The 26686-nt window shown below is 45.1% G+C and overlaps 1 protein-coding gene across 2 annotated transcripts in view; it reads right to left on the bottom strand.

Moving 5' to 3' along the window:
• LOC144752976 (pentraxin fusion protein-like) overlaps positions 1-26686 on the bottom strand; it is a 220368-nt gene that overhangs the window by 94593 nt on the left and 99089 nt on the right. For both annotated transcript variants that reach the window (XM_078640788.1, XM_078640796.1), the window contains exons 8-11: positions 12563-12610; positions 4218-4497; positions 2131-2285; positions 1445-1492 (exon numbers count right to left, since the gene is read on the bottom strand). In XM_078640788.1, coding sequence (XP_078496914.1) covers positions 1445-1492; positions 2131-2285; positions 4218-4497; positions 12563-12610 — 531 coding nt within the window. The remainder of the gene's footprint in view (positions 1-1444; positions 1493-2130; positions 2286-4217; positions 4498-12562; positions 12611-26686) is intronic.

Genomic DNA, 26686 nt, shown 5'->3' with positions numbered 1-26686 from the left:
GGTTGCTGGCAACCCACGCTACGCCGCTGCGTTGTGGGCTTGAGGGTCCAAGAGGACCTCAAGATGAGCCAGAGCCAGGCATCTGACTCGAGCCTTCAATGGCTTGCCTGCCTTTATCTGCTAACATCCCCCATCTGGCGTGATTGCTCACCACTTGCGAGCTGGCACAAAACACTACTCTACAGTCAACTGTTGTGGGTGGTGTGTTGTTGGGTCACTATATTGTATGCAATGTTCACTTGCCAATAAGATTACATCCACTACATTGACCAGCAACTATAGGATAAGGTAAGAGTAGCTTTAGTATTGATAATTCCACTTAACTGAACCTTCCAAGTTAAGTATGGGTAGAGCTAAGAATAGCAAATGTACTTAACTTACAATAGTGGTAGATCGATTTAATGGACAGATTATTGCTGTAGGTTGAAACTAACAACCTGGATACTGTCATACAACGATCAAGTCATTTCACCTACTTTAGAATAGATTGAGCATGTAATTTCGATTCTACTGTGTATAAAACTTAGCAAACATTGGTAAAGCCAATAAGACTTGCCTTTTGGCTTTGCCAGTGCAGTTTGCAGGTGAGGTTATTTGTTAAAGCTGTGCAGATTAAGGGTAAAAAAAGAGAAAAAAGCAATCATGCGACGACTCATCCTTTGCATCATTCTTCTGGCACACTCATGCGCCATTTTTCTATTTTTCTTTTTTATTTACTGAGCCAAGATGGAGGACACTAATTGGACACGGAATGGAAGGAAAAGCGCACTATGAAAATAGCATGGCGTGCAGGGGGGTACCCTATGAGAGAGTACAAGTAGTCCGAAAAGGAGAGAGCTACGGTCAGCATGGGGGAAATGGAGTTTGGGGGAAAGCACGAGGGAGAGCAGCACAAGAGAACTTTAAAACCCATGCACTCTCATGGAGTGTTTAACCAAAAAGAAAAATGTAGCAATGGAAGGGTACAAGTCAGCCAGTCAAATAGGGGGCAAAGAAGATTTGCTTCAGGGTGGGGACAAACACAAGAAGAGGCCAACGAATAAGAAGCAAGAAAATGTCAGTGATTGTAAAGCCAACCAATGATAAGCAGCTGGCGAGCTATAAGTCCACTGTAAAGTTACAATTGGTCTTTTGCAGCCAGACAGCTTGTGCTGACTGGTAGACAAGATCTAAAACAATCTTCAGGATGCATCCTTTATTTGCCAACTTGTTTCAACATTCCCTAAAAACAACCACATATGAGGGAGAGATCAATGAGGCTTCAGAAACCACTGTGAGTGATGGAGAATGTTTGGATAGCGCCACATCACAAACTATCTCTAAGCACTGTGTGCTTGCACTAACTTGGTTGATCTAGTTACTAGTGTCACTGCCTGTAGAACACAGGCCTTTACTCCAAAGAGAGGCTCATTTCTGAAATGCATAAAAGAGTGAAACAATTTACCTCCGTGTGGCATCTTTTCTGGGCTCAAGTTTCTGTTTCCGTCCCCACCTGCATAAGAAAAGAAAACAAAAATTGATTAACCATTTTGGAAAAATCCCCTGGCTTCATGCATTACCAAGCAACAGCGCAGTTTCTTTTCTATTTTTTATGGAGTTAGAATGTTTGTGAAACTTGGCAACATTTTCTTAAATGAATCCAAACTATACATCACAGGAACAGGTTTCCAGGCTGGACCTTACTATGTAGCCCTCAGTCTCTCCCCCTCAATTCTCACACTTCTCACTCCTTTCTACAACCAACAGCAGCCAGCCTTAGCAGCAGAAAGATAAACCACAGGCTCAATAAAGGACCACAGTCAATGCCTTGCTGGAACCGGACGTTAGGAGCCGCCACTGTGCCAGCTTCATCCCCTTCACGAGCTCAACCAATGCTATAGTGTGGTTAGTCAAAAGGAGTCACTGCTTAGCAAGCGTCTGTTCTCAGCAGCATCTCAGCCAGTGCCTTACCTTGACTGGACACTGGGCATGTCAATGCTATACACATATCCCTGCAGCAGACCCACCAACAAACTTGGCTTTATTGCCAGATCACACTCTGGAGGGAGAGAGATTAGGGACACAGCACAAAAATGAAGGAAACAGCTAGGACAGGAGCAGCACCCTTCTGGTAGAGTTTCATATACTCACTGGGAGTGTTTTCGGGCACACCGAACACCTGCACCTCGCAAAGTACCAGGACCGCCTCTCGCCCTGGAATGAAGACTGTCACATAGCGCCCTATCATTTCCCCACAGTCAAAGGATAGGGTGTCTCCACGAGCCACAGAGATGATTGATCCACAGCTGCAAATGGGAACGAGATCCAAGTGAGAGGTTGTAGGTCATAAACAGAATGCCCTCATTGGGAGTCTAGTTCCCAACACCACAATCAAAAGTAAATTGATAGCCATCAGGCAAACTCTTCATAGAAAATTCCATCCGACTTGGTGTAATGTGCTTGTGGATATCATCTATAATTTTTGCACTGGGAGAAACATTCAAGAATTTGGTTATCTTATTAGAAATGATGGGAAAAGGTCTGTGTTCCACCCTTTGCCAGTTTAGATCCAAAGAGGAGTTAATTGAATACATTATGGACCAAAATCCCAATAGAGCTGTGTGTCCCCGACCTTAGCCATAAGACAAAATCATCTAGGAAGCATCTCTATAATCGCTTTATAAATCTTTCCCAAAGAAGCAATTAAACCTGAATATTTCCAGTGTTTGGGAAGGAGTGAGGCCCGGGTTTACTCTCTTTTTGTTTCTGTGACTGGACAGCTGCCTCCTCTAAAAAATCTTGGAATAACAAATGTATATGGTATTGTGGAATTTGTGTAGCATTTGATAGCCTTGACGAGGAAGCGGAGAATGTTTTTTTTTTGTTGTTGTTAACCCCCACCTGCATTGTCTGTGTCAAGTAAAACAAAACCAAGCAAGCCAGCATTTTCTCATAATTTGGAATCCATTTGCTGGAACCAACATGGATGTCACTTGCACAGGTTCTCTATTTTCTAGATTAGGAAAATGTTGACTTTCCTAACTTTTCAGAAGAAATCAACAGACCTCCAAAGAAGTATACATCTAGTACTTAGCACTGCATTCATGAGCTCCATTCATTGGATTTAAATCTGCAGTGACTAATCCTTTTAGCTATGTAGAGAATATTTAGTTATATATCTTCCGTGGGACTTGCACCCAATACAATTTAATGTGTATGAAATCTTTGGCCTTGTTAATACCTGCCTTGTCCGCCTGTCAGTTCTGCCCTGTGTTCTTCCTGTGTAATACTGTGGTCAAGAATCTCTACGTTCAACCTCATAGATTCTGTTCCTGCCTTGTACTAAGCAAATCTCTTTCATTGTCCTTAAAAAAACTTCTAAAATCATTGAGCTACGAAGTGGGCAAATAACAGCTAATTCCAAGAAGAACTTGTTACATTACAACAAATAGTCATCTGAAAATATTTTTTGCAAAGCCATAGTTGATTTCCAGTGGATAATTCTACCTTTTGATCTGCTCTTTTAGCCTCTTATTCCTGTTTTTTTAGCCTCCTATTGTTTTTAGCCTCTTCCAATTTTTCCTTGTTTGTTATATTTTCAGGTTACTCAGGCGATTGTTGTCCTTGTTAGGCGTCTGTGTGTTATCTTATAGTTATAGTTAAGTTCTTCATAGGTAAACTGAATGTCCCATTCTCTCTAAACTTGCTTGAAGCAAGATCATCCACACACGTGAGTCATTGCTTTCCTGCTGAGATTTGCTGCTCAACTAATAGTCAATGGAATTGCAAAAGGTGCCCAGTAACCACACTAAAGAGTATAATTGAGTGGAGCAGGCAGACTGCCAAATGAAAAAGTATTTCTGTACGTAAGAGAGGGAGTGATAGGGTCTGTGTGATAGGAGTCATGTATCTGGACAGACATTCATGAATTGATGAGCATTTTGGGTGGGTCGGTATAGTAGTATCTTTACTTGTGTATAAAGGTAGGACTTTGTGTAATGTTGTTTTTGGGTGCGTGTTCCTTCTATAAAAACATATTCTTCTGAATGCATGATATATTGAGTATTGCCTAATGCAATTATGCAACTGCGCATATAGTGCTGTAGCAGGCCAAAGGCATGTAAAAACTGCTCTGACATCCATTAAGCTAAAGCCCTGATTAAAGTTGGTAGTTTCCATCACCTCACTTCTCCTTCCCATCCCCAAACTCAGTATGCTCCTGTACTCCAATATCATACCTGGGGTTCTTGCCTCGGCCACTGGCTGAGTTCCCCACTCGGATCTGAGCTCCAGCCAGTTCTTCTGTGCTGCAGTCTGCCGGGACGGTCACAGCCACAGAGAAGACTTTGTAGGAGGACATTAGGTCCACGGTCCACCAGGGCTCCATCTCATGCTGAGTGTGGGCGCATTTGCCAGTTTCATTGGTGTTGGTCAATGAGCCATCGTTGGCCTGGTCAGGAGTCGCCATCCCTAAGGTGCTGGACTGGTAGGATTGTCCAGCCAGGGCTACATTGGGGGCTGAAGATGGGAAATACAGACAAACATCACGGAAGAATAAAGGTAACAATTTACAAACTATGCTGGACTGATCTGATAGAAAAGGCAAGTGTTTGAGGTCTTCTTAGCCATGATGGCTTAGAGGGCCCAGGAATGACCTGAAAACAGGTTCAGAGGTTGGCAAAGCTCCGACTAAATATTCTAACCAACGTCTTGAAGGGAAAAAGTTTTTGCTGTCACGGTAATAAGAGGCAAAAGCTTCAGAACAACCTTTTTCATGGGTCTAAATCTGAAAATCCTACCTCAATGTCCTAAATTATGGATGCTGATAATGAGTACTTCAATTGTTTCTGAAACACAATTCTGGATTCTAACTTAACTCCTAAATTAATGTGATGGGAAAAAAAATATATATATATATCTATATCTATATATATATTCACTGAAAAAACCATAGGTTATAGACCATATATAGTTAGGAATTAGCATTTACAAAACCTTGAAAATTCACTGAAAAAACCATAGGTTATAGACCATATATAGTTAGGAATTAGCATTTAAAAAACCTTTTTTTACTCACACAAAACCATTGAAATTCCATATATAGTTAGTAGTACTAACTATATATCGCGCAGCCGCAATCCACTGCTGAACATGTCACATATTACATCATTCATGACATGGTCAGTGACATCACTGATGACATCACTGATGACATCTCAAATGACATCACTGATGACATCACTGATGACATCTCAAATGACATCACTGATGACATCACTGATGACATCAGGCCGCCATTTTGAGAGTCCTGTTGCAGCCGCCTGTCGCTGTAGCATCAACAGCGGCCGAAACTCAGCTGAATGGCAACTGAAACGGTAAAGGGGCGCCCCACTACAGCAGACGAGCCTCCACCTGGGAAGGCCCGTTCACGCCGCCTCTCCCCCCCCTTTCGGGCACCCCACGCCGTTATTCGGAGCAGGATTGTAGGATGGCCACACCAGTGCGGCAACTTGCTAGACACCACCTCGGTGCCAACCGAATCTCAGCGCCTTGTGGTGTCTTCTATTCAGAAAATATTGTTGAGCTGCCTTTGGCCCTATTCGCACATCGGTCCGCTACTGACGCCACCTCACAGGCCAACGGGGCGCCCCACGCCGACTTTCAGCATTGTAGGATGGCCACACCAGTGCGGCAACTTGCTAGACACCGCCTCGGTGCCATCCGGATCTTGGCATCTCAGCGCCTTGTGGTGTCTTCTATTCAGAAAATATTGTTGCGCTGCCTTTGGCCCTATTCGCACATCGGTCCGCTACTTACGCCACCTCACAGGCCAACGGGGCGCCCCACGCCGACTTTCAGCATTGTAGGATAGCCACACCAGTGCGGCAACTTGCTAGACACCACCTCGGTGCCATCCGGATCTTGGCGCGTTGTGCTGCCTTCGGCCTATTCGCACATCGGTCCGCTACTGACGCGAACTCACAGGCCAACAGGGCGCCCCACGCCGACTTTCAGCATTGTAGGATGGCCACACCAGTGCGGCAACTTGCTAGACACCACCTCGGTGCCATCCGGATCTTGGCGCGTTGTGCTGCCTTCGGCCTATTCGCACATCGGTCCGCTACTGACGCCGCCTCACGTGCCAACGGATTTTCTACGCTTTTTATACCCTATGCCGCATAACAGGTCATGTGACTTGTTTATAAAACTTTTCATTGGTTCATTTTACTTTTGGTTTCCTAATGATGGAAGGCTTGATCATATGACCTAAAAATAACACTTTTCATTGGATGAAAACTTTTTTTTTTCCCAAACGATGAAAGCCCCACCTTGTCTCTGGATGTTTCAGACTGAAGCTGGCGTCAGCATGAAAGCACCACCATCTCGTGGCTCCGTCGTGGTCATTCCGCGAGCAATCATGGCAGCCGCTCCCCACCGGAAGCCTGCAGGAGTCGGGGGCCCCCAAGACTTTTGTAGAATCCTCAAGGCTGAGGGGACGCTTTCGAGAATGGGGTCCAAGACCTAGCAGACAAGCGTCCGATTTCCAAGATGTCCCAGGGCCATTTCAGTGGACCAGGCCCAAAAAGGAAAGAGCCTGCCGCCATTTTGAGAGTCCTGTGGCAGCCGCCTATCGCTGCACCGCAACAGTGGGCGCAACTCAGCTGAATGGCGGATTTTGACACAGTGGACCAAAAGCGGACGGAATGGCAACTGAAACGGTAAAGGGGCGCCCCACTACAGCAGACGAGACTCCACCTGGGGAGGCCCGTTCACGCCGCCTCCCCCCCTCCCCCCCCCCCCCGGGGCGCCCCACGCCGTTATTCGGAGGGCGGCAACTTACTGGACATCACCTTGGTGCCATCCACATTTCAGCGCGTTCTGCTGCCTTGGAACTATTCGCACAACAGGCCGCTACTGACGACCCACCCCCCGGGACGCCCCACGCCGGATACCCAAATCAGTGCGGCACCCAGGCAACATCACATGGGTGCCGTCCAGAAATCTGGACGTTGTGCTGCCTTGGGACTATTCGCACAACCGACCGCTACTGACCATTGTTCCTTCTTTTTCCCTAAAAATGTTTAAATGTTGTTACTGTTTTTGTTTTGTTGTATATATTTATAAGTTATTAAAGTTTTATAATCCTACTACTTTGTTGGAGTGCTATATATTTTTAATGTGACACATAATTGTAAAAACTTTGATGTACAAAGAGTCATCCCTGGAATCTTCCGCTTCAGGCTCGGTCCCCTCCCCAATCACAATACAGGATGGTTTTCAGATAGTAGGAACGCGTGTGGTGTGACGGATCTCATCGGGTGTGGGCCTTGATCTACTATAACTCCTTTGAAGAGGGGTGATTCTTTACAGCTGGGGCCATAAACTACATCTGCAGGGCTAGCTGATAGCCTGGGACCGGCCTGGACAATCGGACACAGAGGAAGAGGAGTGTCAGAGGGTGCGGTAGTGAATAGGGCGAAAGGGAGGTGTCGGGCGGGCACAAGGTGTGATTCTCAGGGAAGAGCAGCGCAGATGGGGGGAGGTTTATTGCCCATGCATAAGACAGAGAGCGGGGGTGACCAGTGCCTGGGGGAGATGCTTGCGAGGGTGGGGAGCCATGCTAAGGATCGACAGCGTGCAGAGAGTGGGTCTGGTCAAGGCATCTAAAATGGCTGCCATGCACGACAAAAGTGTGGCATTTGAAAAAAGGCAAGATGGCGCAGACAATGTTTTTCAACACTTCCTGATTTCCTTCGAATCGAACGTTAACAGACGTTATCTCTCCCACACTACCGGTCCCCCTGGGCTTAAACGCCGAGATGGTAGGGACTGCATCCCGTGGAGATAGGCCGAGACGTCACTCAGCAGAAAAAAAAGAAAAAAAAAGTCTATAAACATACAATAAGTTAAAAGTCAATCATTCTTGTTTCCTTGTAGTACGCTCCCCAGTCCGCTTCCCGTTACGCTAACCGGGCGCACCCCACCTTTTAAAGCCTCCACATCAAACCTATGGGGTCAGGGAGGATCTACTATGCCCCCTTATGGTCATTTGCCCCTTCGCTTTGACCTCCTCTTGTCTCTCGATCCTACCGAGAGACAAGATGGCGGCCGCTACGGACAGGACAGATTACTTATAGAAGGGGGAGGAATCTAAGGGACATTTTGGTGAGAGGGGATATGTCTGATACTAAAAAACAACACATACAGGGCCTTAAAGGATTTTATCCATGTGGACACTGTGTTGCCTGTAAATCAAGCTACATGGTAAAAGAAGTGGATATTCCTGGACAGAGAGAAACATGTAAAATCAAACAGTTTCTTACCTGTAACACAAGCTTTCTCATTTATGTACTTGAGTGTCCGTGCAATAAAAAATATGTGGGCAGTACAACTTGCATGGCTAAAAAGCGCATACAAGAACATCTGCGAGCAATAACCAATGCGGATGTACGTTACCCTGTCGCTAGACATTTCCAGCAGTTCCGTCAATCTAATACTTCGCTACTTAGATACTTTGCAGTGGAACATGTTAATGTGGGCAAAAGAGGAGGTAATCGGGTTCTAGCACTCAGAAAAAAAGAATCCAAATGGATTATGGAGTTAGAAAGCAGATTCCCTGGGGGGCACAACATAGATGACGAACTTTCAACTCATTTATATGATGAATAAGTCTAACCTGTTGATAAATGTGAACTATACTGAACTGCACATGAGATGACTGCCTATACTATTTTTGTATTATTTTAATGCATATTTTAATTGTTTTTTTCAGGAGAAAAGGAAGGGAGACATTAATTTTTTTAAAGCACTGCACATCTTCCCTACCCTTTTCTTCGGCGAATGATGAAATCACTTCACTTGATTAAGATAAGAATATTCACTTTTCACTGTTATATGTTGGACATTATCCAGGACTTTAATTGATAATTTCTTTTGGGAGGCTTGATGCTTGCATATGAATAACAAATATGTGGGACGGGGTAGAAACGTATTTTTGCTCGTAAGAAGTTATGGGCATGTTAGCAATATTTTTTATCTGTACAATGTACTGATAAATGGGCATTATAGGCATTAGACCAAATGGAATGTATATGAAAACTGTTATACTTGATAAATTACATGATGACAGTGAATGTTAAGCTAAGGGCCCTAGTCCTTGAAAAGTACGATACTTTTAAACGGAGCTTGCGATTACTGGAAAGGCACACACTAGAATGTATAAAATCTTGACCGTCCATTGCCTTCTTGTCTCTGAGCCCATGAGATATTTCAATGTGCAATATTAAGATTCTAACATGCTTTCTATGGCTTACTTACAGTACGATGGTTCTTATATAAATGTACAGTGATAGGAAATGCATTGACAAATATACTAGTCCAAAATGGCAGAGCCATTAACATCAAGTAGGAACAAGCTACAGCATGAGTACGTTTTCTCTGTTTAGTACACTTTTCCACTCATTGTGTTTACCTAAGCAAGCTTAATGTCGGGTTTGATAACGTGTGATCAAGACACACTTTGGTGTCGAAACGCGTAACGTTGTCTGAGAATAAAGAAACCTAAGCATCTTTACTACCGAGTGCGCGTGTTGCTTTGAAGCACACTGTGGATTATATATATATATATATATATATATATATATATATATATATATATATATATATATACGTACATTTTTTTTAGAAATACCACCTTTTTTCAACACCTATGTGACATTTGTAACTTAAAACTAATCAGAATTTAAACTATGAGGCTGTATGGCTATAAAGCTGGGATTATTAACTACCATAATATGACAAGGATTCAGGACATTTGAAAACTTTAGAAATCTTTATAAAGTTATGAACATTATTAAAATATTATGAATTGCCGTTTCTAATCAATGTCTTGCTTGAACAAAATACCTCCGGCACATCAACTAAAATATTTGCCCATTTTATTCTTATTGGAAATTTGCCCTTTCTGCAGGGTGGCTCCGAATTTCTTTTCCTTTTTGCTGATCCTTGTTTTTCCTGGCTCTAAAACTCTGCGGACGTTACCCCTACTAACTAATGGAAAATTGCTTAAGGTCCTCTTTTCAACATGGTAAAATTGACATATCCCTTTCTGGAATATTTAACATGCCTTCCATATCCTAGTATATGGTGCCCACAGTGAACCCAGGACATGTAAGGTAAATGTCACTAGTGGGCTGCAGCTCCTCATTGTGCCACTCACTGCAGTTAGAATGCAAACATGACTGCAGACCTACCATCACTGGCCTGGCTGCCCAGATTTAAAGGGTAAAATCGACCAGTCAAAATAACCCTTTTTAACAGGCCTAACACTCTCATTTTCAATATTTATACATCACCCTAAGTAGGCCTTATTACCTGTGGGGAAGAGTTCATGGTATTTAAAAGTAGAACAAGTAAAAGTTTAATGTCCCAGAGCAGAAACGTGCTGGAAATACTTGTTTGTATTGATACACAGGGTTAGGGGGTATGCCTCCACTAGCGAGCTGAAACAGAAATCACAGCCAAAGACTGGACATACGAGAATACACGTGTGCGCTGGAAACCTCAATTCATATCTAAAGTTCAATGTTAAACATATCCTTATCGGATAAATGCCCTCAAAGCGATTTTCACAGGGTTGTCTCTTCCATAGGAAAGATCAAATTGTGCCAATGTCCTTTTCTACGGAGACCCTCGCTATCATTGGCGCTTTGTGCTTTTTGGTTCTAATTTTTCATAAAACTTTTTAGAAATTCACATCTCTGGTTTCCCTTATTGTATTTTTGTTTCTTATAGTTTGCTCTCAAATTCATTTTCAATTTTTTATTGTTTTACATTTCTACTTTATTACTGTTTTACTACTGCCTAAATACTTTACACATTGCCTCTAAGGTGTGCCTGTCGACTCTGTGCCATAGCTATCAAGGAGTTGATGAAATGTATTGAGAGACTTTAGAGGGTCACCCTGACAACAGTTGTTGTTATTATCTGAGGTGCGTGCCTAATCCCCTCAACTCATAACCCACTTTCTTCCTCTTCCTATAACAAAACCTCATTGCATGACACACTAAATCCAGTATTTTCCACAGGGGCGAAGATGGTCAAATTGGTTATTGTCACTTTTGAGTAGGACATTTGCAGACTCATCTGAATGTGTGTCTCTCTCATTGGTGAGTGACTTTCAAGACAAGATAAATTAACCCATTGCTGAAAGATTCAACGTTTGAATCTTTCAGCCATGGGTTAATTTACCTTGTCTTGAAAGTGGGCTACGCAGGGAAGAGAAGAGATATGTTGAAAATTATAAGGATGTGATTATAGGGCTGTGTAGATGTCATCAAGAGACATTCTGACTCCTCCTAATGTCGATACCCAAAGATCTTTGTTAAAGTAAACAAAATGTTTTCCAGAATCCAGCCACTAGATCGCATGATGATGATCTGCTCATGAATCTAAAACAGCCTCAAACTTCAAAACTATTTTTTAAATATAAATAACTTTTCCCTTATTATTAAGAAGCTACTTAATGGTTCCTACATAAGGTCCAGCATACTTGCTATCAAATCGGGGTTGAATAAGTATTTTGTTTAGAGTTTGAATCAGACTGGATGCATTAACTCTGCCATTTGCTCCGAACCGGATTCTCTGGGGAAAGGGTGATTTTATTTCAGAACCCATCTGCACATGAAAGAAGGCTTGCAGTTCCTTATTTGGTCCTCTGGTTGTAGGCAAGACACTGAACAGAGGCGTACACAGTTTTGTCTGCCAGGCCACTGCCTTATTCCATAGCTTTTGCTTGGAGATTTATGTCTCAACGTTTGTAAGCTCCCACACCACCACAGGAAACTTGGAATAGTTGTTACACTTGGATAAGTCTCTCTTCCAACTTTAAACCGGTTCCACCCACCTTTGTACATTCGATGTCTGTCAACCATATTTTAGTCAGTGGTCCCTTGAACCCTTATTAACTATTAATAAGATCCTGTTAGGAAACAGGTCTTGTTTCATAGAACACCATGTTGGTTTAGAATGTTTGCATTGGAAGTCTGTGAACCATTCTACTGTCAAAATGAATCAAAGAATCAAAGAACATTCAGTCTAATATAGGCTCCTTGGAATCTAAAGGAACATTCAGTCTAATATAGGGTCCATGGAATCTCAAAGACCATTCAGTCTAATATAGGGTATTTAGAATCTCAATGAACATTCAGTCTAATATAGGGTCCATGGAATCTCAAAGACCATTCAGTCTAATATAGGGTATTTAGAATCTCAATGAACATTCAGTCTGATATAGGGTCCTTGGAATCTAAAGGAACATTCAGTCTAATATAGGGTCCAGGGAATCTCAAAGAACATTCAGTCTAATATAGGGTCCTTCGAATTTTAAAGAACATTCAGTCTAATATAGGGTCCATGGAGTTGCAAAGAACATTCAGTCTAATATAGGGTCCTTGAAACTCAACACAGTATGTGTCCCCAAGAGTGTGAAAACGTTTTGCAGCATCAGTAATTTAAGAGATGGTGAAGGAAATATGACCGGCTGCCACATTTCCCAGCACCCCATGCGGTAGCTTCTCCTCACCTGCATTGGAATGTTTCAAGAGTTTCTTCGCCTCCTCCACTATGCTGCCTGTGAGAAACCAGGAGATATAGAGAAATAGTCAGCAATTATCTGGGAGATAGCACAAATAGTCAAGATTTGTGATCTCATGGAGGGAGTGAAGTGAGAAAAGGAGAGAGAAAGCAAAATAAAGTAAGAAAATGCACCTTGCACTCAAATATTTCTAAAGCGTGTGATTACCCGAAGGTGTCCTGGTGTCACTCTGGACAATGCAGATAGGTGGTTACCATATTGGTGCCATGGTTCAAACCTGCGTGCCAATAACATACAGCCACCTGTTCAGGCAGACAAGCCAACAGCCAGGAATTCAGAGGGTATGATGAGGGCCAATTTGAATGTTCTCTCACACGCTCCACCAATAACGCAAGGTCATTTACTCACCTGTATAATTGCATATCAGGCTTTTCTGCCAGGTTTGCAGGATCCTGTCTATGCTCCATACCCTAGCTGTCCACCTCTTCCACAAACTCCTTCGATCATTCACTCAGCTGCACAATAAAAGATTCAGCACCACATAAAATAGACTTTACTGCTATTGCTTCTTCAGCCGTGTCTAGGCACTCACTAAGACCCCAAACCTACAGTTGGTCTAGCAAAGCCTGTTAGATGGCGGAGTCACAGATCTTGAACCCTGTGAACCCAGTAAATTATAGGTAACATATCATGGGTATTTCAGCATAGGTTTGAAAGTCTGTTTTCCCACTGATGCTTTCATGGTGTCCAAGAGTCAGTGAACAGCAGATCGCTGGTGTTTAGTATTTCCTACCCTTTTGGTGGTGTTGCAATTATTGTTTTCTTTTAGATACCACAATGTTCATTATTCGGAATTCTTGTCTTCCTTGATTCAATCCTACATATGCAAAGTCTTCCTCATTCTGATGACAAGGTTTCTATGCTAGCTAACCTTATTTTATCATATCGTGGAGTTATAGATGGAGCCAGCTAAAACCCACCTAGCTTTCTAAAATCCCCCAAAACTAGCCCCAATCAGAGGCACTTTCTATTACTACCAAGCTTCTTTAAGACTCATTGGGCACTGTAAATTGGAGAGGCCAGTGGGCACTTAGGACTCTGGCAAAGAAGACTAGGACTTGGAATAATGAAGATTACCAGCAAGTAACTGTGTCTCTACTGCCTCGTCTATTTTCCTCACCCCAGCCTTAAACATGCAAGGAGTTACCCAAGCGTTACCTAGGACCACTGGACTTATATAAATACATATTGAAAAAGAGGCATCACTCAAGATGAGCAACACCCAGTGCCAAAAAATCATAGTTTCATTGGGAAGAATGTCAAATCAAACCAATAACTCATGGAGCCACAACAGTTAACACAAGCACAAAAATCCACTGCTATATCCTTTTCCCCCTAACTCATAACTGTTTTATGTGTCATAAAAGTAAACGGTTGTGGTAGCCAGTCGTATGCAGCACCTTAAGGTGGTCATAGTGGGACACTTACCCCGACCTTGGAGACCAAAAGTACCATCTTCATGAAACCAGCAATCCTCTAGTTAAATAGATAGGCAACGTTTTGTGAAGGTCTAGTGAATTACGTTTTTCTACCAGCTTGAAAGAAGGGGAATAAAAAAGAGCAGAGGTACTAGAACTTAAGTATTGTGAAAAAGCCTTGGGTGTTTAGGGAAGAAGAGATGGAGAAAGAGCACATTATCTGGAAAGAAAATTAGGAAAGGCTCATCACATAGCAAAACTCCAATCTTGTCTACTTGACAACCTGAGCAAACGGTCACTAAAAATATAACTTTTACTGAAATACATGTCAGGTCTACTGACTGGAGAGGTTCAAAGGGGAGTGTTTGAAGACCATACAAAACCAATGGAGGGACCAGAGCATGGGCTTCTGGACACCTGAGGAAGAAACCACCTAAGAGGCAGCGAGGTACCTCTAAAATGGGTTGACTCCATTGACATTTCATAGTTGAGACCACCAAGCCAATCCTTCCATATATACATTTAGAATTCTGACTGGTTCAACAGGAGCAGTCTGGAGTCCTTTACAAAAACACCAACATTGAAAATGTTTGTAGTGTCTGGATTAAACCTTCAGGCTCTAGGGTGCTGAGAGTGTTTAATGCATTGAGTCAGTTCAGAAGAACAACTTTGAGAATCTTAAGATCTCCTCTTAACCTCCAAATCCCCGACCAGTGATGCCTTAGAGGTGTCTGTGAAAGAACAGCACCGTGCATTAGATGCAACAAATTGAAAAATACACGGAGGCTTGAGTACTAATTAAATCAGAATTAGTAACCATGGACTAGGCCAACACAGGACCACCAACAAAACTCAAGCTCAGCCATCCTAAGAACTTGCACAGTTAGAGTAATTGGGATAAAGACATAAAATAATCCCATGAGCCAGCTGGTAGCCAATGCATCGATTCCCCACTCCCGCAAAGATGGATCTAGAGTGAAGAATAGTGCCAGAAGTGCATTCTTTCTTCTGAACAAGTTCAGCCAAGGATAACCGAGCCTACAGGATTTCTCCTCAAAACAAGAATACATAGGTTCAGAGATATATCAAACAGTTAAGGGATTTTCAGTGCTGTCCTCTTCCTGAAAAGAAGACCAGAAAAATCCCACTGGTCATAATTTAAAATTACACCAAAGTTTTGTTCAGGGAGGAAAGAAAAAGAAGGAAAAAATGCAATAAACTTACATTATAGATCATATCCAAATTCTATATAACATATAAGATAATGTATTCACTTATTTTTACGAAAAACTTAATAATAAAGATAACTTTCAGAAAATACACTAGCTCATACTTCTAATACAACATTATCATCCCATTTATGTTCTATAAATTGAGTATCACAAAGCCCCTTTGAAATTCAATGTTTCCAGTCATCTTTTGCCTGAGTCTCTGCTTCTTCAGGGCTGTAATCTCAAACAGGGCTCCTGTCTACTTTCTTTGTTCTATGTTTACGGAATGCTGTAAAGTCTCTCACTAAACTTGGTGGTTTCCGAGTCCATCTCATATGTACCATTAACAATGTAATTCATCCATCAAAAAATGGCAAAGTAGGCGGTAGGTTACATTTTTTCCATGGCGATTCTAATAGCCCACAAATTCACGAAAATATTGTGACAAGCTGGAGATTTTCAATAATTTCCAATGATTTTCACTAATCTAAGTCCCATCTGATGGTTTCTCCAGGAGCTGAGTTTTCAAAATCAGTCTCCATACACCCTCAAATGAACAACCTGAGAGATATTGAGGATGGAAAAGTCCTGCTCTGACGGCCTGTACACTCATTCTCTCTCCCATTAGAAAAACTGCTGGTAGAGAGAGAATGTTAAGATCTACCCACAGACAAATATTCTGGACCAGAGCATCCAGTCATTGAATCCATGAGCCCCCTTGTCTATTCACATATGCCCTCGCCAGCTGGTTGTCTGATCTGGTGTAGAGACAGAATATTCAGGTGCACAAATATCGAGTTGGAAATATCATGGGTCAGAAATATCGACATCAAAAATGTTGAGGTCATGATTATCGAATTCAGTTAAGTGTTTAATATCGTTTGCAAAAATATAGTTGTTAAAAATATCATTGTTTATTATTATGTATTTTAGTGTATATTTTATATGTATGTGATCTATATTTTTGTGTAGAAGAATTGTTTGTATTTTTAATACATGTGTTACAGTTTTTAGTAGTTATAAAAATGTTTTTTTACATTTTGTGCTTTTAGTGTCAGCGGGTAGTGGGTTTATAGGGGGAGAGGGTGGGAAGTAATTGAATGATATTAAATATAATACTTTTTTTTAATATTAATTGTGTGCTTTTAGTTCTGTAGCAGGTTGTGGGTTATATATTACAACAAATTAGTGAGGGAGGGTCCGAGGGAAAGTTTAACGACCTAACAGGTAAATACCCCCAGTGTGACAACTTAAAAAACAAAGGTACCTGTCAGTCGGATAACGCCGAGGTGCTCAGAAAGCTCGCTAGGATAAGCACAAACGCCCAACAACCGGATTGATCAAACACATTGATTATCAACAATTGCTGGTTTTAGTCCTGTCAGACCACCCAGATGGCGGAGCCTCATCATGTAGGACACTCAGGCCATGGTAAGTCTGCAAAAGCCCAGGTGTATATTGGCAATGCATGACTGAGTCATGGTCTGGATACCGCAAATGTTAATACAAGGTGGTACTGATAGGTGCAGTGCAAAAAAATAATACAAATAGTGCAGTGGCTAAAATGGCTGTCAAGGCAAACGAAAACCTTTAATAGTGCTTGCCTGGACGTCAGATTAAAAAAATAGTGTAGTGACAGTGTAAAATAATCACTGTCCAGTTTGCTTGGTAGAAAACAAAGATATTCAGGCCAACATGTTTCTGCCGTACTGTGTAAATTCACTGGCATTCATCAGGGCCAAGCTTTCAACAATGCTACTGCAGATTACACTACCAACTGTGTAGGAATGAAAAAGTAAGAAAATAAATCAAACGACCATATTATAGGTAAACTAAGAGTGGTCGAACACGACCATCCTACCGCATCTTCTCGAATTGCTCAGTGGATGCGATTGGTCTTCCCTGTGAAAAAAGTCAAAAGAAAAGAAAACCAAATACCAATTGAATAACCACGTGGCGCCTGGTAAAACATAGTCAATCTAAAATGTTTGAATATGCCCAAGGCACTGCGTGTCAATACTATGCATACCCAGCACTCATTCTAGCAACCTCAGCCGGATCAATCACTCACGTCTGATGATCCTTCCAGTGGTGCGAGAAATACCGTCACCATAAGAGGGCTTTCAACAACAACCGTGAGGCCCTTCTACAACATAAGAGGTCTGATGGCACCCGAGACCGAATGACTATGGTACAGACTTTTACCACTTCTTCCAATATGGTGAAGAAGGCGATACTCAGACACTGGAAGACTTTGAACTCAGGGGCGGGCACCATACCTCGACCTCTATTTGCATTTAAGAGGGGACCATCAATCCGGGATAGTCTGGTCCATACTAGACCACCGAGAGAATTGAAACAGTGCACCAACACCCTCTGGAATACCATCCCAGTACTAGGCCACTACCCTTGTGGCAACTGTGCGGCTTGCCCACAGACACGCAAGACTCTAATGGTAGATATTGGGACCACTAGACCATGGAGGCTCACAAAACACACGAACTGTAACTCAGACAAACTCATCTACCTGATCACGTGCCCATGCAAGAAACAATATGTGGGGCATACAACGAGAGCCATCAAGGCTCGAATCAGTGAACACAAAAGTACGATCCGCTGCAAGAAACAATCTACAGGCCTCACAAATCATTTTCTTGAGGCCAAACATAGAGCAGAGGATCTGACTTGGGTGGTTCTTGAACAGCCATACATTCCACCACACATCGCTGATGTTTCGCACTTTTTATTTGTTAAAGAGCAGCGATGGATTTTCAAATTAAAAACTGATGTGGCTGGACTGAATGACAACATCCCGTGGCTCTCTATCTGAATACCTTTTCCGGGCTCTGTAAACTGCGTGTGCACCACTTGCCATGATGATACTCCTCTGTCCCTATGTCGGGGACTTAGTGCGCACCTCTAGGCACCGTGATCTAAGCGACCACTCAGATCCTTCAAGTGGCAGCTGCCATATGCAGCTTTTTCCACTAGCAGGGTGCACTAATGTAGGTTGGGAGTATGCCTGGGACTGTTTAACTACTTGTACATTCTAGGTTTTATGAGACTTTACTATTACTAAGGGGTTGTCTGACTGAGTTGGGCATTCACTGGTGCCCAGGCAGGCCTCCAGCCTCCAAAGGGGGGTTTTTCTTGACTCTCTGGGGCGGGTTCCATCCACAGTTTGGCCTGGTAAAGGTAATGGTAACATCTACCCCTAGGGGCGTCTTTATCTGCATCACTATAGATGGCTCACACTGATTTAACCACATCTAGTTGTAGCGATAAGGGCATACTCTGCTAGTGCGTGGACATAGCGGCGCCCCCCTAACTACAGGCGTCCGACTTGGGGTGCATGGGGTTCATATCTGGGAGTTTCCTCGTGCTGATCGATACCCCTCTCACTCGCCTAGTCGTTTTGACTAGTAGCTTAGGCTGAAGTGATTACACATGTGTTATTGTTGCTAACATGTTAATATTCTCCTATCACATTTTTTAGGACGAGGCGGCGCTTTAGAAGCCGGGTAATGTTATTTTGGTATTTCCAGGAAGCGCTCGCCAACTCCTGATAATAGATGCGGCTTAGAGCAGCCTGAATACGGGTGCCGCGATTGCTGTAGACGAGCGCACCCGCTATGCGCATGCGCCCATATGCAGACGCGCGATGCGGGTAGTGTTTTCCTCATGGCGAGTGGCTTTCAGCCACACATGCGCGCTATCACCTTTAGCCGTCTAGGCGCATGCGCCGGGTAGTGTCTCGACAGCGCATGTGCGCTGTGACTACGGGACTCGCACCAGCTGTAAGTCATCAACCCACTAGCGCCAGTATTTAACTGGCCCAAACCGGTCCGTCGGTGCCTCCCCTTCGGCTCGTGAACCCGCCGTGAGGTACCGACGGACAGGTTAGTTGGCATTTGTGGGGTTTAGATGGTTTGGTGGTCTAGCATGGACCTTTAGCTTGGGAAGGTAGGCGGTTTGTCTGCTTAACGCTAGAACAAGGGTGGAGATGAGGGTTTGACTGTGTGCCTCCTACCCATCTCTCCTCTTTCATGTTGACTAAAGATAAATTGTGAAAAGTAGAGACAGATGCTGCGCTGCTGTGCAGTATATGTAGAGAATTAAAAGTAAATTGTGTGAAAGGAGATACAGATGCTGCACAATTGTTCAGCATAGACATATAACTAAGCAACTTGTTTGCAATCTATATTTGGCAATATGCTTTGAGGTTACTTTTTAATTTGATTCGCCTTATGCGGTCACCTTGTCTTTCGTGGGGAGATTTTGTGTGGGCAATTTAGAAAACTGATTGGGTTAAGTAGACAATACAGTGTATGGTAGGTTTGACAGTGATCTGATCTAGTTACTGTCAGTGGCGTAACGAAACTTGAGGGGGCCCCCCTGCAAACTTCATGGAGGGGGCCCCCCCATTCTCCGTGCCAGTCTAGAGCTCTCAGGCCAGCTACCCGCCATACTGCAGGGGATGTGGGGCGATTGTTACGCCACTGTCACCAATCCAGCCGTTATAAGTAACACTGGATGGTGGAGTTAAAGGTTGGGCTTAGTCTGTCCGCAGGCTATCATAGGTGGTGGTCCATTCATTACAGGGTCCCTGCCATCTGTAGGCCGGGGAAGTTTGCCCAATTTTAGGTGGGTTTCCTGATGCACACTCCTGACATGATATACAACATCAGGCCCACTGATTGTTCAGTTTTGACAAAAGTGCATCCACTGCTCCTTCTGGTTTCCGTTTTAAAACATTAGACAAAGCGACAATGCAGTATTTCAAAAGCAGATGTAACTACAAAGAGCACATTTTGATAATGCATTTTTATTAGTAGACAATAGCAATCTTAAGAGGCATTGCATAGCTTCATACACACTCTGACCCCAATTCCATCACAGTCTCGCTTTCTCTCTCTCTCGCTCAGTCAGTCAGTCTCTCTCTTTCAGTCTCTCTCTCTCTCTCTCAGTCAGTCAGTCTCTCTCTTTCAGTCAGTTAGTCTCTCTCTCTCAGTCAGTCAGTCTATCTCTCTCTGTCATTCAGTCTCTCTCTGTCGGTCTGTCCATCAGTCGGTCTCTCTCTGTCTCTGTCAGTCTCTCTATCTCTCTCTTTCTGTCAGTCTCTCAGTCAGTCAGTCTCTCTCTCTCAGTCAGTCAGTCTATCTCTCTCTGTCATTCAGTCTCTCCTAGTCAGTCAGTCTCTGTCAGTCAGTCCGTCTCTCTCTCTCTGTCAGTCTGTCAGTCAGTCGGCCTCTCTCTCTCTCTCTGTCAGTCTCTCTCAGTCAGTCCCGCTCTCTGTCAGTCTCTCTCTCAGTCTCTCTCCCTGTCAGTCTCTCTCGCAGTCTCTCTCTCTCTCTCGCAGTCTCTCTCTCTCTCTGTCAGTCTCTCTCTCTCTCTCTTTCTGTCAGTCTCTCTCAGTGAGTCCGTCTGTCTCTCTCAGTCAGTCTCTCTGTCTGTCAGTCTCTCTCTTAGTCTCTCTCTCTCAGTCAGTCAGTCTTCCAGACAGTCTCTCTCTCCCTCTGTCAGTCTTTCTCAGTTAGGCATTCTCTCTCTCGCAGTCAGAGAGTCTCTCTCAGTCAGTCTCTCTCTCCCTTAGTCAGTGACTCTCTCTGTCAGTCTCTCTCTGTGTCAGTCAGTCTCTCTGTCAGTCAGTCTCTCTCAGTTAGTCTCTCTCTGTCAGTCAGTCTCTCTGTCTGTCAGTCAGTCTCTCTTTCTCTGTCAGTCTCTGTCTCTCTCTCTGTCAGTCTCTGTCAGTCAATCTCTCTGTCAGTCTCTCTCTCTGTCAGTCTCACTCTCTGTCAGTCTCTCTCTCTCTGCCAGTCTCTCTCTCAGCCAGTAAGTCTCCCAGTCTCTCTCTCTCTCTCTTAGTCTCTCTCTCTGTCAGTCAGTCTCGTTCTCTCCCAGTCAGTCTCTCTCTCTCCCAGTCAGTCAGTCTCTCTCAGTCAGTCATTCTCTCTCTACCTCAGTCAGTCTCTCTCTCTCTCCCTGTCAGTCCCCCTCTCAGTCAGTCTCTCTCTCTCTCTGTCAGTCTCTCTCAGTCAGTCAGTCTCTCTCAGTCAGTCAGTCTCTCTCGCAGTCAATCCGTCTATCTCTCTCAGTCAGTCAGTCTCTGCCTCTCTCTCTGTCTCTCTCTCTGTCAGTCAGTATTTCTCTACCTCAGTCAGTCTCACTCTCAATCAGTCTCTCTCTCTCTCTGTTAGTCAGTCAGTCACTCTCTTAGTCAGCCAGCCTCGCTCTCTCTCTATCTGTCAGTTTCTCAGCCAGTCATTCTCTCAGTCAGTCAGTATTCAGTCTCTGAGTCAGTCAGCCAGTCTCTACTCTCTCTCTTCATTCTCTCTCTCAACTCTGTCCACTCCATCTCCACTGTCTATCCACTCTCTCCACTGTCTCTCTCTCCACTTTCTCTCTCTTTACTCTCTCTCCACTCTCTCGCCACTGTCTCCCTCCACTGTCTCTACTCTTTCCACTCTCTCTCGACTCTCTCCACTCTCTCCACCCTCTCTCCCTTCACACTTTCTCTCTACTTTGTCTCCACTCTCTTTCTCTCCACTCTCTCTCTCCACGCTCCCACTCTCTCTCTCCACTCACTCACTCCACTCTCTCACTCTCTCACTCTCTCACTCTCTCTCTCTCACTCTCTCTCCACCCTCTCTCCACCTTCTATCTACTCTCTCTCCACCCTCTTTCTACTCTCTCCCCACTCTCTCTCTGCACTGCCTCCTCCACTGTCTCCCTCCACTCTCTCCCTCCACTCTCCCTCCACTCTCTCTCCACTTTCTCTCCTCTCCCTCTCCTCTCTCTCTCCTCTCTCTCTCTCTCCACTCTCTCTCTCTCCACTCTCTCTCCCTTCTCTCTCTCCACTGTCTCCTCCACTGTCTCTCTCTCCTCTCTCTCTCTCTCTCGCTCCACTCTCTCTCTCTCCTCTCTCTCTCCCCTCACTCTCTCTCTCTCGCTCCACTCTCTCTCTCTCCTCTCTCTTTCCCCTCACTCTCTCTCTCTCTCTCTCTCCACTCTCTCTCTTCTCTCTCTCTCTCTATCTCTCCACTCTCTCTCTTCTCTCTCTCTCCACTGTCTCTCTTTCCACTTTCTCTCTCTCTCTCCACTCTCTCTCCACTGTCTCTCTTTCCACTTTCTCTCTCTCTCTCCACTCTCTCTCCACTGTCTAGCTCCACTCTCTCTCTCTACTCTCTCTCAACTCTCTCTCTCTACTCTCTCTCCACTCTCTCTCTCCACTCTCTCTCTCTCCACTCTCTCTCCCTCCACTCTCTCTCTCCACTCTCTCTCTCTACTCTCTCCACTCTCTCTCTACTCTCTATCCACTGTCTTTATCTCCACTCTCTCTCCACTGTCTCCCTCCACTCTCTCTACTCTCTCTCCACTCTCTCGCTCACTCTCTCCACTGTCTAGCTCCACTCTCTCTCCACTCTCTTTCTACTCTCTCTCTCCACTCTCTCTCTGCACTGTCTCCTCCACTGTCTCCCTCCACTCTCGCCCTCCACTCTCGCCCTCCACTCTCGCCCTCCACTCTCCCTCCACTCTCTCTCCTCTCTCTCTCTCTCCTCTCTCTCTCCACTCTCTCTCTCTCTCCACTCTCCACTGTCTCCTCCACTGTCTCCCTCCACTCTCTCTCCACTCTCTCTCTCTCCACTCTCTCTCCTCTCTCTCTCCTCTCTCTCTCGCTCCACTCTCTCTCTCTCCTCTCTCTCTCCCCTCACTCTCTCTCTCTCGCTCTCTCCACTCTCTCTCTTCTCTCTCTCTCTCTCTATCTCTCCACTCTCTCTCTTCTCTCTCTCTCTCTCTCTCTCTCTCTCTCTCTCTCTCTCCACTCTCTCTCCACTCTCTCTCTCCACTCTCCACTCTCTCTCTCCACTGTCGCTCTCTCCACCTTCTCTCTCTCTCTCCACTCTCTCTCCACTGTCTAGCTCCACTCTCTCTCTACTCTCTCTCAACTCTCTCTCTCTACTCTCTCTCCACTCCCTCTCTCTACTCTCTCTCTCCACTCTCTCTCCCTCCACTCTCTCTCCCTCCACTCTCTCTCTCCACTCTCTCTCCACTCTCTCTCCACTGTCTCCCTCCACTCTCTCTACTCTCTCCACTCTCTCGCTCACTCTCTCCACTGTCTCCATGCTCTCTCCACTATCTCTCTCTCCACTGTCTAGCTCCACTCTCTCTCCACTCTCTCTCTCTCCTCTCTCTCCACTCTCTCTCTCTACTCTCTCTCTCCACCCTCACTCTCTCTCCACTCTCTCTCTCTACTCTCGCTCTCTACTCTCTCTCTCCACTCTCTCTCTCCACTCTCTCTCTCTCCTCTCTCTCTCCACTCTCTCCCACTCTCTCCCACTCTCTCTCACAAAGTAGTGTGCGTTCCATGGGCATCCGCACAATTGTTTCCGGGGGGCACATTTTTAACTTCATCTCCATCCCCCTTGCACCCTTCTCCCCTCTGCCTTGCAGCACCCTTCTTGTCCTCCCCCTTGGACCCTTCTCCCCCTCCCCCTTGCACCCTTCTCCACCTCCGCCTTGCACCCTTCTCCTCTCTGCCTTGCATCCTACTCCCCTCTGCCTTGCACCCTTCTCCTCTCTGCCTTGCACCCTTCTCCTCTCTGCCTTGCACCCTTCTCCCCTCCGCCTTGCACCCTTCTCCTCTCTGCCTTGCACCCTTCTCCCCTCCACCTTGCACCCTTCTCCTCTCTGCCTTGCACCCTTCTCCCCTCCACCTTGCACTTTTCTTCTCTCTGCCTTGCACCCTTCTCCCCTCCGCCTTGCACCCTCCTCCTCTCTGCCTTGCATCCTACTCCCCTCTGCCTTGCACCCTTCTCCTCTCTGCCTTGCACCCTTCTCCTCTCTGCCTTGCACCCTTCTCCTCTCTGCCTCGCAACCTTCTACCCTCTGCCTTGCACCCTTCTCCCCTCTGCCTTGCACCCTTCTCCCCTCCACCTTGCACCCTTCTCCTCTCCACCTTGCACCCTTCTCCTCTCCGCCTTGCACCCTTCTCTGCCTTGCACCCTTCTCCCCTCTGCCTTGCATCCTACTCCCCTCTGCCTTGCACCCTTCTCCTCTCTGCCTTGCACCCTTCTCCTCTCTGCCTTGCACCCTTCTCCTCTCTGCCTTGCACCCTTCTCCCCTCCCCGTTGCACCGTTCTCCTCTCCACCTTGCACCCTTCTCCTCTCCACCTTGCACCCTTCTCCTCTCTGCCTTGCACCCTTCTCTCTGCCTTGCACCCTTCTCCTCTCTGCCTTGCACCCTTCTCCTCTCTGCCTTGCACCCTTCTCCCCTCCGCCTTACACCCTTCTCCCCTCCGCCTTGCAACCTTCTCCCCTCTGCCTTGCAACCTTCTCCCCTGTGCCTTGCACCCTTCTCCCCTCTGCCTTACACCCTTCCCCCCCTCCGCCTGGACTCCAAAACGTAAGCTGATCACTTTCTTCAAACAAAATAATTTTGACCTAATAGACAAGCTTTTTATTTGTAGTAAATGCATGGCAGGTGCTCTACTATCAGTTTGCAGTTTTCATCCAGTATCCATATGTACTCTGGCTATACAAGGAAAGTGCCACCATCCCAAGCCAAGGATACACACTAAATACTAAGAACTACCAACAATATATCGCCCAAACAAGGGTGGGCAGATAGCACATCACCCTCACATGCATTCATGTTTTAATGAGGATGCTGTTCTCTCACAATAAAAATTAATGTTTGTACAAATGCCATTTTGACACCTCTATGTGCTGTACATAACGATTGTCACTGTAACTCAGCTTTCCGAACTCAGAGGGTAGGTTGACTTGGTACACGAGAGAATAACAAATGACTTGGAGGACTTAAACAGATGTCAGGGTGAGCGTGAAACTGACTACGATAAAGCAAGCAATTAAAATTGTATTTTGTTTAAAAGAACCATGACTTGTCGGAAAACACAATTTCTATTATATATAAAAGTTCTTAAAAATGTCACAGTGATTACAAATTATATTACACAGGCACGTATGTTGGAGAAAGGACCTACAGGCTGTCTGAACAGAGATAATCTTCCCTTACTTGCAGGCCCATTATCGCATTACACCGAGACCTCTGTATCACCTTTCAACAATAAAAATAAACTACTCACTGTCTCGTTCCTTGTCCCAAACTTGGTGGCTGAGGAAGTGCTTCTGCATCTGGAGTTCTTTTTAATAATTATAATTCACCAATGGAACATGTGCACAAGCACATAGCAGAACACTGCGTCTTCGCAGCATGCCAGCTCTCCACATTTACCGGGGCCCACTCAAGAAGGGTGTGCAAATCGCTTTCACTTTCGCATGTTAGACATGCGTGGTCGAGCCGGCTGAAATCATCCAGAAAAGGTAAGCATGCTTTTAAAATGCTGATGTGGAAACACCGAGCCAGCTTCAGCATTGTAATTGTGTCTTTAGATAACTTGTAGGGGAGAGGAAGGGAAGCAGTTTTTTTAAGGGTGCCACAATAGTTTTTTAAGGGTGCCACAATCACATTAAGAGGTCCCCAGTCCATGTAGGCCCCCAAACCCTGACAACCCCCCTCCCCCACCCCTCACCCCTCACAGCCCTGGCCTCCTCCCTTCTCAAAGAAGAATGCACTATCCTAGGGCCCCCACCCCCTCCTCTTTCCGGGCCTGGCTCGTGGCTTTGACTGAAGAGAAACAATGGAAGTTGATACTTTGTTTCTCTTCAAAGGTCAGCAGCGCGAGGAGCAAGGAGCAGGCTTCAGGCAGCAGCTGCTTCAGAGAGAGAGACACAGCTCTCTACCGGAGAGCTCAGCTGAGGGGCCCCCTTCATCTACTGGAGACTGGGGGCCCCGCACCGCGGGGGTGTTTGTTACGCCCCTGCTCTCTCCCCCCTCACCCCCCCTACCTGGTACACTTTCAGAGGCCCGGGGCCGGGCCTGGACACCTGCATCTTAAGTAATTGAGAAGATGACGTGGTGTGCCTTGCTAGCTCTGCTCAGACTCAGGGGCCCCTGCGGGGCCCCTGGATCGCAGGGCCCCCCCGCACTGCGGGGGCTGCGGAGGCCTGTGTTACGCCCCTGGTTACTGTCTTCATTTATACGTCTAGAGCGGGGCCTTAACTTTTCCGAGCAGTTGCCGGGTGAGGTGAGGCTTACTTCCCACATATTGATGGGTAAGTGTCAAATTCATATATCTTTGTTGTTTTTGAAATTTCACTACAGTAGTACTGTATGGTGACGGTATTTCTCGCACCACTGGAAGGATCATCAGACGTGAGTGATTGATCCGGCTGAGGTTGCTAGAATGAGTGCTGGGTATGCATAGTATTGACACGCAGTGCCTTGGGCATATTCAAACATTTTAGATTGACTATGTTTTACCAGGCGCCACGTGGTTATTCAATTGGTATTTGGTTTTCTTTTCTTTTGACTTTTTTCACAGGGAAGACCAATCGCATCC

This window comes from Lissotriton helveticus, chromosome 1_1 (genome assembly GCF_964261635.1).
Source record: "Lissotriton helveticus chromosome 1_1, aLisHel1.1, whole genome shotgun sequence".
NCBI lineage: Eukaryota > Metazoa > Chordata > Amphibia > Caudata > Salamandridae > Lissotriton > Lissotriton helveticus.
Note: the sequence above shows the minus strand (reverse complement) of the source record. Positions and strands in the feature narration are given on the sequence as shown.